This window comes from Amphiprion ocellaris, chromosome 23 (genome assembly GCF_022539595.1).
Source record: "Amphiprion ocellaris isolate individual 3 ecotype Okinawa chromosome 23, ASM2253959v1, whole genome shotgun sequence".
Classification (NCBI taxonomy): Eukaryota; Metazoa; Chordata; class Actinopteri; family Pomacentridae; genus Amphiprion; species Amphiprion ocellaris.
The window spans coordinates 5,154,271-5,166,928 of record NC_072788.1 but is presented as its reverse complement, the minus strand read 5'-3'; the positions used below and the strand labels follow the sequence as shown (position 1 = coordinate 5,166,928).

Sequence of the window (12,658 nt, the reverse complement as noted above, 5' to 3'; positions counted from 1 at the left end):
GACGCCCACTTTGTCTTCCCACATTGACGATCTTTGGTAAGCCGGCTCTCTGCACACACAGAATCCGGGTAGGAGTGAAGCATCTCGCAGTGTTAACCCCTCTGTGATCTCTTCTCATCATCATCATCATCATCAGCAGCCCCGCCTCGCGACGCTCCACCGCTGGCTGGTTTCCTTCCAACGCGGCTTCACATCTGGCTGTCACAAACCCCAGCGCCGCCGCATGCTCGGTGCCGCGGCATGCCCGTTTCCATACCGGTTCGGAAGGTTTTAAGCAGCCCGGCGCCATGTCCGAGGTCCGAAAATTCACAAAGAGGCTCAGCAAACCCGGGACGGCCGCGGAAGTCAGGCAGAGCGTGTCGGAGGCTGTGAGGACCACCGTGGACCTGGTGGTGAGCCGGTTATTTATTTATTTTTAAAGCTAACTAGCCTGCTAACTCCCCTTCCCTCCCCTCTGCTCTCCTTGGGGGAGGTTAAGCTGCTTTTAAAATAGCTTCTGCTCTTTTTTTTTTTTTTTTTTTTTTAATTCTTCTTTTACAGTTTTCATTCACTGTCCCGCCGAGTTATAGCAGCTCTGGTATGTCTGAATTTATCCTGTGTAATGTTAACAGACAGCTCATTCCGGAGCCATCGGTTTGCCAAAATAGTGTGACATTGTGCACAGGCACACATGGTTTTTCAGTCTCCTTTTGTGTGCTGGCGGATGGAGAGCAGTTGGACAGCTGCAGCATGGCTTCCCTGTCTTTGCCTTGGAGCTGTACATGTGCATGTGTCTCTTTATTCCTGCTGGTGCAAAAAGACATCAGCCCCTGCATTGTCTTCACAGCTGATCATAATGGGTGTGCAAAGCTGAAGATGTTTAAAATGGGTTTTTTTTCTCTGAATGAATGAATGAATAAATAGCAGAATAGATAGTGGCTTAGAACAGACTGCAATAATGAGGAGGGATTAGGCGCAGTGGCTTGAGATGAATAGCGTTTAGGATCCTGCTGATACAGCATTTGTGTGTGTGAAATAATTTTTCTGTGAGTAAATTAAAAGCGTGACATCGGTTTTGAAACTTAAGCAATGTCAGTGCACATTAATGATCACCTACTGATATCTTTTTCTTATAACTAAAGCCATCTGCTAACCAATCCACTTTTTTCATTATGTGACAGTGACAAACTGTGAGTTTAATGCAGCAAAGCAGTCATATATCTGTGGCTGTTTAGAGAGCTGAGCTGGATGAGTTTGTACAAGAGATAAACTCTTGTTCCCCTGGGATTAGACTGTAGTCTTATGATGATCATCTTGAAGAATGTGACGCAAAGAGTTTCCCATTGCAATGATCTTGTGATAAGATTCTTATTTTCGCAACAGAAGTGAGTGTTGTGTGTCTGCTTGCATTTGTAGCCACGTGTGATGTGTGTTTTTATTCTGCTTTGGAGACGTAAGATTTGCCCGCTCATTTTATGGGTTAGAAATGGCTGGCTTGGTAACAGAACAAATAGTGTTTTGTGAAGAGTGCATGGCCTGTGTTCCTCTCACATGGGGATTCCCTCAGGCATGCTGCGACCATGTTTCCTCTGTGACTTTCTCTGTGGTTTCATTCTTGACGTCTTCATCACCGTACAATCCTTCCTATTGGAAGAAAATTTTGCTTCCATGCTTGAGCTGTTAGATTGTCCTTTGAAGAAGCAAGTTTTACCTGTTTCCAAGTAGAAAGTCAAATAAAACTGAACGGAAACAGTAGAGTGGAGACCATTTGTGTTTGTATTTTTTCTAAATGATGCAGACAAGAAATCATGGGAATTCCCATCAGCTGATGTGTCCATGGTCTATCTGCAGTTCTTTGAAAGCCCTGTTGAAAAAAAAATGTTATCAAGTCCACATGTACTTCTGTATTTTATGGTCTATTTGATAACCTTGTTGGTGAATAAATGGACAGTCTTGGTGGGCTGGATCCTAAATTTGGTGAATTTCTTGATGCACAGATGACAGCTGTCTAGTGTGTTACTACCTCTGGTGTTCACACATAAGGAAGCTTGTTAGTGCAAAGCATAGCAAAGACTGGATTCTACTTTAACCATAGTTTAAGGGTTTTTGTTTGTCCCCAGGTTATCTGATGGCAAGCAGGACCAGTACTCACCTACTGTATGTTGATATTGTACAAATATGTCCTTATCGCCATAATTTTAAGCTTGACCTCATGCAAACAGTCATTAACATAAATTTTTAAGTACACATTCTGGTTCCAGTTTCTCAAACGGGAAGATCAGCTGCTCTTTTTGTCCCCAATGATAGAAAACTGCATATTTTTTAGTTCTAGACTTTTGGGCACAAAAAACAAGGCAGTCAAATATATATTGGCTGTAGGAATTTTAAAAAAATGTTCAGATATTTTACACCAAGCAGCCACAGCATCCATCCATCCATCCATTATCTATACACCACTTAATCCTCACTAGGGTCGTGGCGGGGCTGGAGTCTATCCCAGCATACTGAGGGTGAAGGCAGGGGACACCCTGGACAGGTCACCAGTCTATCACAGGGCTACATATAGAGACAAACAATCACACTCACATTCACACCTACAGACAATTTAGAGTTACCAATTAACCTCAGCATGTTTTCGGATTGTGGGAGGAAGCACACATGCACACAAATTTGAGTGACACATGCACTGGGAGAACATGCAAACTCCATGCAGAAAACATTAATCATGTACAATGTTATGCTAGGAAACCTTGAGCTCTGGTATTCATGTGGATGTTGCTTTGACACGTACCACCCACCTAAACATTGGTGTCGATCAATCATACCCTCCTGCACCAATGGTACTCTCAAATGCAAGTGATCAGAAATGGCTCAAGGAACACAACAAACAGCGCAAGATGTGCTAGAACAAGTCTAGTCCATAGAGGCCCCACCCTGCATCCCACAGTGTCCAAAGTATCTGCTGCTAATGCTTGGACTCAATGGATTAGGGCTATTTTGGCAGCATGAGGGGGACCTAGACAATAATTGGTAGGTGGTTTTAATGTTGTTGCTAATTGAAGTATTGACCAAAACATTAACTGCTTCATCAGAACTACCTGGAGCTACCCTGCAACATCACCTCTTTAGTGGGGGCGGAACTGGAACTGGTCCAGGAGGAGGTGATGTAGTGGTACCAGCTAGATATAGTTTGGCTCACTTCCATGCATAGCAAATATTCTGGCACCAAACTCTTGGAAAGGAGGTGAAATTTCTCCTTTTCTGGAGTTGCCCAGGGTGAGAGGCATGTGTCAGAGTTCTCCCCAGAGATCTACAGGGTCGGGGTTGCTGAGGGAAGGCTCTGACTGTTTGGAGTACCCAAGATTCTTGGAGTGACAGGGTGACATTCTGTAAAGGATTCCATTTAGGGACTCCATAGTTCTGTTGGGAAACTTTACCAATCACATGACAATCTTTATTCATTCTATCTTTCTTCAATCTATCTTCATTCAGTTAATAAGTGAGCTATTAAGCAATTGGGAATCTATTTACAGTAAATGCATGTTTTTATAAAAATACAAATTTTTGGTCCTAGTGTATCCATAATGTATTGCAAGACATAATGACTTGATAAACTGCTGTATCGATATTTCGTTTCACCCGTAATCGACAGTACAGAAGACTCAGAAACATCATCCTCCAACTATGCAGCCAGTCTGCTCGTAGAAATCTTCCCCTTTGTGGATTAACTATGTCTAAGTATTCCATTGAGCTCACTGCTGCATTGCTATCTGATGAATATTATGATGTTTTATGATGTTTAAAGATTTTAGAAAGCCAACATCAAGGATGTGTTTTTTCGTTTAATGGAAAGTTGACAGTTGACACCTTTGGAAAAGTTACGGTTTAAATCCCGTATCTATCAATGCATCCCCAGTATGACAAAATGTGAACTGTCTTTATATATTAATACTTTTTTGGAATAGAAAGGGAAGGATACAAGGGTAAAAGAGGCTTGCTGGCTCCCTTTTTTCCTTGAAATGAGCCACTCTATATTTAAGCAGCTCATTTACACACAGATTGGAGCACTTACTGGGGTCAGCTGTGGGACAGTAAAGCTGCTTTATCCTCGATGTGACTAGCATGACAGAGTGTGTGTGCACTCATCCATTGTGTATACTGTGTAAGCTTCTCCAGCCAACGTAATAAAATCCACTTGGTCGTGTTGGACTTGTGAGTGCCTTACATCTGCAGAACCGTAACGGGAAACAGACATCTGGAAATGCACCCTTGCTAACATCATCATCATCATAGGCCTCTGGAGGCGGACTTGGAGCTGTGCTTTGTACAGAGTGATTGGTGTTTGAGTGTTCTTCAGCCAGACTGATAGTTCAGAGGGGAAAGTGTGGTACGTAACGGGAGGAGGCGACATCAATAAGATGGGAAAGTGTCTAAAATTGCTTACGCTGTGCAGCTACACCCAAGTGTTGGGCCACATCCTTTTAGAGTTTAAGCATCTTTGTGTGTTTGTGTTGTTTCTCAATCAGTGACACTGTGGCTTCACCGACTGCTTGAGATTCTTCAGCTTCTTTCCTCTTCTCTGAAAGCAGAACTCGCTCTCATCTGTCCCTTCTCTCTTAGCTCGCTTCCTCTCACTCCCTCCCTCCCTCTCATTCTGTAACGTGATCACTGTTGCAGCAGAGGCACAGTGTGCTACCAACAGTCGCCTCTGACTTGCAACGCTGCGGTTCAGCTTGTTGCATATGACAGGAAGCAGCGCTGCTGTGTTGGGTGCAGTGGGCGGCGCAGCCATGTGTAATGGTTTCAGCAGACTTGTAGGTGTTTTGTTTTGCTGCTGGTTCTCCAAAGAGCTTTAAGTCTGTGTGTAAAAAGATAGCTGTGATGCTACGTAGCACAGAGAAAAAAGTGCCATTAGGGTTAGGAAGTTTTTCTTTACATTAGTGGTTCAGAAAATGTGAGACGGAGGATTTATGTGGACAGCCGAGAAAGTCAGGGTCTGGTGGAAAAATTTGCAGAGAACATGTACATGTACCCAGCTTATTTCACAGGCCAAATTACTGGTTGGAAAACTTTGGAAGGGAGAACTTTCTTCACTTTACTGGCTTGTGCACAGATATGAGTACATTCAAGAAGGAAATTTCAACCCCTTAAACATAACTGAGCACTCAAACATTGTTCAAATTCACAGAACTTTATTAGCAAGTAGAATTTATAACCCCTAGAAACATTTCAGGCTGAAATTTTGAGGAAATGGGCATAAATTGATGCACGCCAGAATGCTTTGTGATAATCTGTGTAACATTTTGCAGCTCCTTGTTCAATTTGCACAATCAGAATGAGTCAAATAACAATAATGGTATGATAATGGTATAGTCCGCCACAACAAGCGCTAAATTCAGAAATTTAAAATGAAAATATTGAGCCATTACTAAGCAACAACCCAAATGTGAATGATCAGAAATTACACTGTCTATTTGTGAAGTAATCAAATTAAATAGATGATGAAAGTTTTGTGGTTAGTTGTTTGATTCATTTTGATTGTGTGAATTGAATGAAAAACGGCAAAACGTCACTCAGATACTTGACCGTGAGACTTGGCTTTGAACATTTCATCCATGATAAACATAATACACTGTAAATAAGGTTGTTAGACAATAAAATACTAAAATATGGCTAAATATTCAAATCAAGGCAATTGAGAAAATATATTTTCAAAGCTTTTTAAAATGCAAAAAACAAGGGAATATAGTATAATTTGAGGGGTTGATGGGGCAAATACTGTAAAGCTGGATATGCCAAAAACACCTCAGCCTATAAAAGAACTTGTATGTAGAATAACTGCACATGTAAACATTCCTACTGATAGTTTTACAGTGAAAGGGGGAAAAAGCAGCAGCCAAACTACTGCCTTTCAAGTTTTCTCACTCTGCCCGCTCCACCCGTGGTTACAATACGCAAATCTCTACATCTAAGCTGCACAACTCTTAAATGGAAATATTACGGCGTACAAAGTGGAAAATCACCCACTCCTACTCTCCCAGCTGTCGAGTCTTTCTCCCCACTGTTCCTGTTCGCTAAGCGGCCCATCGTCTGCCCTGCACGTATCAGACTATGTGGCGGTGACTCACTAATGTGGCACAGAAGCTGATCAAATCCGTACAGTCTGATTTCCTCTGCTTGAGTCCAAGCAGCTTGGTGTCGCTCAGCCAAGGCTTATTGGCTAAGCTATTCATCGCCCTTTTCTCTGCTTAGCTTGAGCTTAAAGTGGCACTTTCTTGGAATTAATTTTGAGTCTTTCCAAGTGGTTGAGATTTATACTCGTCATCACATCTTGACCTAGTTGTGTTTTAAGCCTCAAGGCCCCTTTCAGACATTATAGGAAGGGTGATTTCATATCATCCACTTCTCTGTGAAACTCAGAACAGGAAGTTATGTTTAGCTTTGCGTGTAATCCAGCAGTTTTGTGTTGTTTCATTACTAGATGTGCCTTTGCCTAAATCTGATCATAATTGGTCTGTGTTGTGCCACCTTTTGGTCTTATTGTGAGTTTCCTCCCTTTCATCATCATTTGCTTTTGTTGTTTTTCTCGTCCACCCACACATTTCTGAGCAACTGTTTCCCTGCTCCGTGACAGTGCTCTGAACTTGGTGGTTGCTTCTCTGATCTCTTGTGGCTCAGCTGTAACATGGGTGGTGAAAAGTTCTGGGGGCGAGTACTTGTTAACTTCTTTCAAACAGCAGGAGAGCGTAGAGGTTGCCCGAGCCACAGTAAAGACAAAAACATGAACGTGAGATCAAATCAAATAGTCTATTTGAAATTACATGTTTTGCTCTCCTTTCCATCTTTCTCCTCTTAGGAGCAGCCAAAGATCATTGAACCGCTCGACTATGAGGCTGTGGTGTTTCAGAGAAAGGCCCAGATCCACAGTGATCCGCACCGAGACCTGCTGCTCTGCCCTGTCGATGATGTATCGGTGAGTCCTGTCAACCTTATGCTGTGATCACATGTCGCCCAAAACACCTTTGTCGTCAACATGACTTCATAACGCACACAATAATGCAGTGTTTTATCACTTTTCTACCACTAACATATTAAATTACTGTAGTTAACTAGTTAGTTATTAATTTTATTATTGAAATTCAGTTTGAAATAGAGACACTGTTTTGCAATTACCTCATGTCTTTGGCAATTCTGAACAACAATTTCCCGCTACATATTTGGTTGACATATACATTAATGGTGATATATCTGCTTGGGCCACAACCGTTTTCATTGTTGATTAATCTGCTGATTACTTTCTCAATTAATCAAACATAAACTATCAGAAAATGGTGCAAATGTCAACCAGTGTTTTCCAGAATCCAAGATGATGTCCACAAATGTCTTGTCCACAATCCAAAGATATTCTGTTTACAGTCATTGAGAGAGAAAATATTCACTTTAGGAAGCTGCAATTGAAACATTTTGCCATTTTTTTCAAAACAATTTCCACAACCAAATAATCAGTTATAGGAACAATTGATAAATAATGATACAGTTTACAACTAACAAATTATTTGTTAAAGCTTTATTAAATACCATTGGCTAATAATAATAATGATGCAGAACTTCATTCTGACCAAATGTACGTTTGGCTCGATTGTAACAAGCAGCAATGGAACCAGAGAATGTAACAGAAACACTTGATTTCACATATTTCAGTCCCAATATGAACATCCCTGAAAGAATAAATCTTTATTCCTGCACTATAACTTGTGTTATTATGTATTATTAATTGTAACAGTTATAAAAACATTGTGCCAGCACATGAAAGAATGAGATCAAAAAAGTATGCAGTTAAACTTTATTAATTAGTGCAAGACTGATCCACATTCATTCCTTAAACTCCACCACCCACAATCTGTAGTTTGTCAGTGTTATACAAATGCTTTATGCCTTAAACACCTGTGCTGAGCTTTCTGCAGTAAACAGTCAGATCAGCAGCTCTTCTTCTCTGCGAGTCAAACACATAGCTGTAAAATATCACTTTCTAAAGGAGGTTTTCCCATCGTTAATCACGTTCATCCCCAACACACCACATTCAGTTATTTATGTTTCAGTCCAGGAGCCTGACTGGTCAAATACAGTCCAGCCTGCTTTGTATTTATTGATGCGGCTTCAAACACGTGGTTTCGTTTAGCGCCGCATCTTGCTTCATGTCTACTTTTTTTTCCCGCTGTCCTGAGAGAATTTGTTGACACTCATCTGCTTCTTTGTATTAGTCCCTTCTGTTTTCTCTCAGACTCTGCTTCTTTGATTTACTTTCCTTTTTCCCGTCTTTGCTGCTGTGCTACTTAACTGATGAAAACAAGGGGTCACACATTTTAGTGTATATATTCTCTGGTGTGTCGCATTGTGTATGCAGGAGTCCCACATCTCCAGACAGAGGAGGACCGTCGTTCCCTCAGTGCCCCAGAATGCAGAGCGGGAGGCCAGGAGTCTGTTTGCCAAAGAGGTACTATAACCCAGCAGACCCATGTGTGTGTGACTTGGACCCATTTGGTAGTAAACAGCTCATTTGTAGCAATGACATGTAGTCCTTTCTAAAAATAGAACAGGGGATTCTGAAGTGAAAAAAAGCAAAGCTAATAGTTCACATTAAAGCTTCTCAGTAATACGGCTTTTACTTCCTCTTATTGATTACAATCTGCTTAATCAAAAGCCGAAAATACAGTCTAAATTCATCTCTTATCAAACATAAATGAAGAGTTCTTAATGATTTCACACCAGTCTTGTGATATTGAGTCAAAGTCTTAAACAACCAGTATGCACAGTTCGGGAGTAAACAAATACTTTTTTACAGACCCTTCTCGGTCCTTCTTTCCATGATGTGGACATACTCTGCTGCTTTGCCAGGCTCTAAATCTGTGCGTATCAGGCAGCTCTCATGACTGTGATATAGCACGGAAACAACTGTTACACAGATTGTTAAAACAGACCCAGGCTTACTCAGCATTTATTGAACAAAGATCCATTCAGTTGACTTAACTGAGAATATCTGCTTGCAGCTGCATGCTGATTCAAAAAGTAATGTGTAAAATAAAAACCATCTTGACTAAACAACCAAATAAAAGGCATGGCTAAAAAGGTCTTCTGCTACTTTGTGGACTTATTTTGGGTTTATAAATAAATTATCAAGCTGGAATCTTCTCCTCAAAATACAGGACTGAGTGCTCTATCCTCGTCCATGACTTGGAGTTGTAGGAAAAAACTGAATGCTTGGTTATATAGGATGCTTGTTATATTTGCTACTAACCCAGCTCTCTCTATGTTGACCTGTTTGGCAGTGCATCAAGATGTACAACACCGACTGGCACGTAATCAACTACAAATATGAGGCTTACTCTGGTGACTTCCGCATGTTGCCAAGGTAAGTAAGATAAGAAGAAAATGTGTTGAAGTAAATCAAAATGTAATTTGAACATGTAGAAAATTTTAGAGGATAGAGCTCAGATTGTGTGCAAAGCAGCTGCAGGTCTTTACTGCCAAATATGTAACATGTACAAGAGATTTACTCTGGTCACATTAATCTGCCGGATGATGGACCTGTAACAAATCGTAAATGCAGATCTGATGCTTCTGCAGCATGGAGAAAATGTTGTAAATACATTTTTTAAAAAACTGCAGAGTTCCGCCGTATCTTCCTCTACACAGCAGGTGCAGCCCATGTGTTTTGAATTTTTATTCCATGGTGATAAAGCAGAGAGAGGAAATTGTTTATCACTGCAGCCATGAATTGGAAAAACCTTCTGTAATAATGAGGAAAAAATACTGTGATGCTAAAACTGAGAATCTGGTACAGGAGCAACTGACCTAAGCAGATCATGCAGAGAAAAGGAGACAGAACAAGATGTGTAAATCATTCAATATATTATATATATATATATATATATATAGCTGACCTTACTAAAAGGAAAGGGAGATTTATTTACTGACCCTTTTTCTGTCTTTTTAAAGCAAAGGCCTGAAAACAGACAAGCTGCCAGCTCACGTGTTCGAGATCGATGAAGATGCCAAAGACGAGGTGAGTCGAAGGTCTGGAATGTTGCTAGATCACAAGCATTGATCACTGCATGGGGGATGAGTGCTCTGCTATTGACTTACCAGGCCCTTCTGCACCATGTGTATATGCACGGCTTTTAGTGATCTGACATAAATCATGCGCAGAAATCATAATGATTCTGCCCAGCGTGGACATACAGTAATACTGAACTGTGCCGGGACAAGCTCTGGTGACTTATGGGCTGTTGGTCCTTCAGTCCACCCGGCTGTGTGGCCCCCCGGAGACGGACTGCAGGGCGGTGAAACCAGAGGCCTTATATGTCCTATAAATAGCTCCCATCGATCCTCCTCCCCCTGCTCTCAGGCCGCATTGAATAAACTTAGATGGAGAAAAGGTTTAAATGAAGGAAAATAAATGCTGCTGTGCTGCCAGGATGGGAAGCGCAGGGAGGAGATGGCTCTATTATGTCTCAGAGCCAAGTTATCTCTGTGTTATCATTTGTGGCTGAGATGACAGATTTAGTGGCGTCTTTGTCCCATCCTGCCGGTAAAAATGTTAGAGAGGGATATTGTGCAATAGGTGACAATGCCAAATATGTATCCATAGGTTCTAGCAGTGTTTTTATTTCTGCTGGTTGGCTGCTGTGAGTTGCTCCGGTCTGACAGATGAAAATGAAGGATGAACTTGGGCAAGCTGCAAGAGGACAGAAAGCCAGCCAATTAGATTACAGGAGGAGACAAGGGAGGAAAAAGGGGGAGGTGTGACGCACAGAGGACAAAACGGCACTTCAGCGTGATTAGGCTCATCTCAATCCTTTTCACTCAGTGTTATGATATGTGTGTCATGTTCCAGGCTTGCATTAAGTAAATTAGACCCCTGCGCTTTGAATTCTTTCGAGAAGCCGGATGCATTACTCCCAAGGATGTGTGTTTGTGCATGTGTGTGTGTGCGCGAGAGTGCTTACTAAGAAACCAATCCCTTGTGATGAATGTTGGTATTTTCTGTGGCGCTAATGAGCAGTCCCATGATGGGTATGAGATGGAGACGCTGCACTAACAGGACTGGGACGGAATTATGATGATTCCTTTAATTTGGCTGAACAGTGACAGTCAACAACATGAGTTTTTTTTTAGATTATGGAGTGTCTCTAAGCACATTGAATGTTTAATATACAAGAAACGTGGGCCTGAATTAACCAGCATAATGAAGGCTCTCTTGCCTGATCCCCAGTGTTTGTGTTTGTGTCCATCAGGACTCATCGTCGCTGTGCTCTCAGAGGGGAGGCATCATGAAGCAGGGCTGGCTTCAGAAAGCCAACATCAACAGCAGTCTGTCTGTCTCCATGAGGGTGAGTCACCACCAGACCTCCTGTATGTTACTCATACAACATAACAGTCACAAATGAAGCAACACCATGTAGGGATCAGAGCACAAGCAGGCAGATTTGTAGGTAAATGAAGGCTGAAACACCATTAAAACTACACAAATCTTCTGTATCGTTCAATCTCATCATACTGTAGATTGTAGGTAAGAATGTTTATGTAATTTTCTGCAGCTGCAGTCTGCAAAAAGTACATCAAGATAAGAGATACTGTAAACCTGCAAGTAATTGCTGTGCATTGTAAATACAGATACTGAAGCCGGTTTTGCTGAATATCAGTGATCCGACTGTCCTGTCTGATACTGTATGTGCAAATTTCATACATATTTAAACCAAACTGGTACCAAAAAATTCGTTGACTTAACTTATTTGTGTACTTTTTGTGATGTGCTTTTATTGTGACCTATTGCGCTGTTTCACTGTTGTTTTTTTTTTTTTACCTGCCTAGAGAGCGTGTAATTTAGCATTGTTGCTATCATCCAGCATACTTACGTCTATTGTTACCTAAATAGATGTTCATTAATGTGCACTGTCCCTATCAAATAAGTAAATATATAAACAACGATAGAGACATAAAAATATTGTCAATATCTTCCCTTCAACCAGGAATTTAAATCATTTTTGCAGGCAGCACAATTTTACTCCATACCAGATGTGTTTAGAAGCCACATTTCATCCTGTATATTTCTTTATGAGTTCTTATAAGCTGACTGATATGAACCTCCCTGACTTGTTCTCCATTGCTGTGAATTGCAGGTGTTTAAAAGGAGGTACTTCTACCTGTCTCAGCTCCCCGATGGCTCCTACATTCTCAATTCTTATAAGGACGAGAAGAACTGCAAGGAAACTAAAGGCTCCATCTACCTGGACTCCTGTATAGATGTCATTCAGGTATACCAGAGCTGACTTTGGACAAAAATCTAACGGACTGTTGAGAAATCTTTTACAGTTGTGGTAGCAGCAACTTTTTTTTCAGCTTAACCCACTGTATGATGTTGTTTTGTGTAATTAAACTCACTGTGTGTACTTCCCTTGTGGGCTCACTGTGAGTTTTCGATTCTTGGCATGAACTCCCACCCTCGGGAAAGTCAGTGTGCTTCCTAGTCCCGCCACGCTCCAGGGGCTTTTAGCTGCTTTTATTGGACAGATTTACTGCATTCCATTGACTTGGGCCTAAAAAGTCTGGTTGTGGCAGATTATGAGAGGCTGTTGCTATTGGCTCATGGCACAGGCTGGTACCTCATTCGGGTCTGCCC

General features: G+C 41.4%; 1 protein-coding gene across 3 annotated transcripts in view; it reads left to right on the top strand.

The window, feature by feature from the left end:
- Window positions 1–54: 54 nt before the first annotated feature.
- The window catches only part of dock11 (dedicator of cytokinesis 11), a 70,477-nt gene continuing 57,873 nt past the window's right edge, over window positions 55–12,658 (top strand). Inside the window, exons 1-7 of one of the 3 annotated variants that reach the window (XM_023261157.3) lie at window positions 55–392; window positions 6,836–6,952; window positions 8,384–8,473; window positions 9,306–9,388; window positions 9,976–10,042; window positions 11,274–11,369; window positions 12,159–12,293. In XM_023261157.3, the coding sequence (XP_023116925.2) occupies window positions 288–392; window positions 6,836–6,952; window positions 8,384–8,473; window positions 9,306–9,388; window positions 9,976–10,042; window positions 11,274–11,369; window positions 12,159–12,293 (693 nt within the window). In that variant the 5' untranslated portion in view covers window positions 55–287. The remainder of the gene's footprint in view (window positions 393–6,835; window positions 6,953–8,383; window positions 8,474–9,305; window positions 9,389–9,975; window positions 10,043–11,273; window positions 11,370–12,158; window positions 12,294–12,658) is intronic. The other 2 variants (XM_023261154.3, XM_023261156.3) reach the window with 2 other exon arrangements.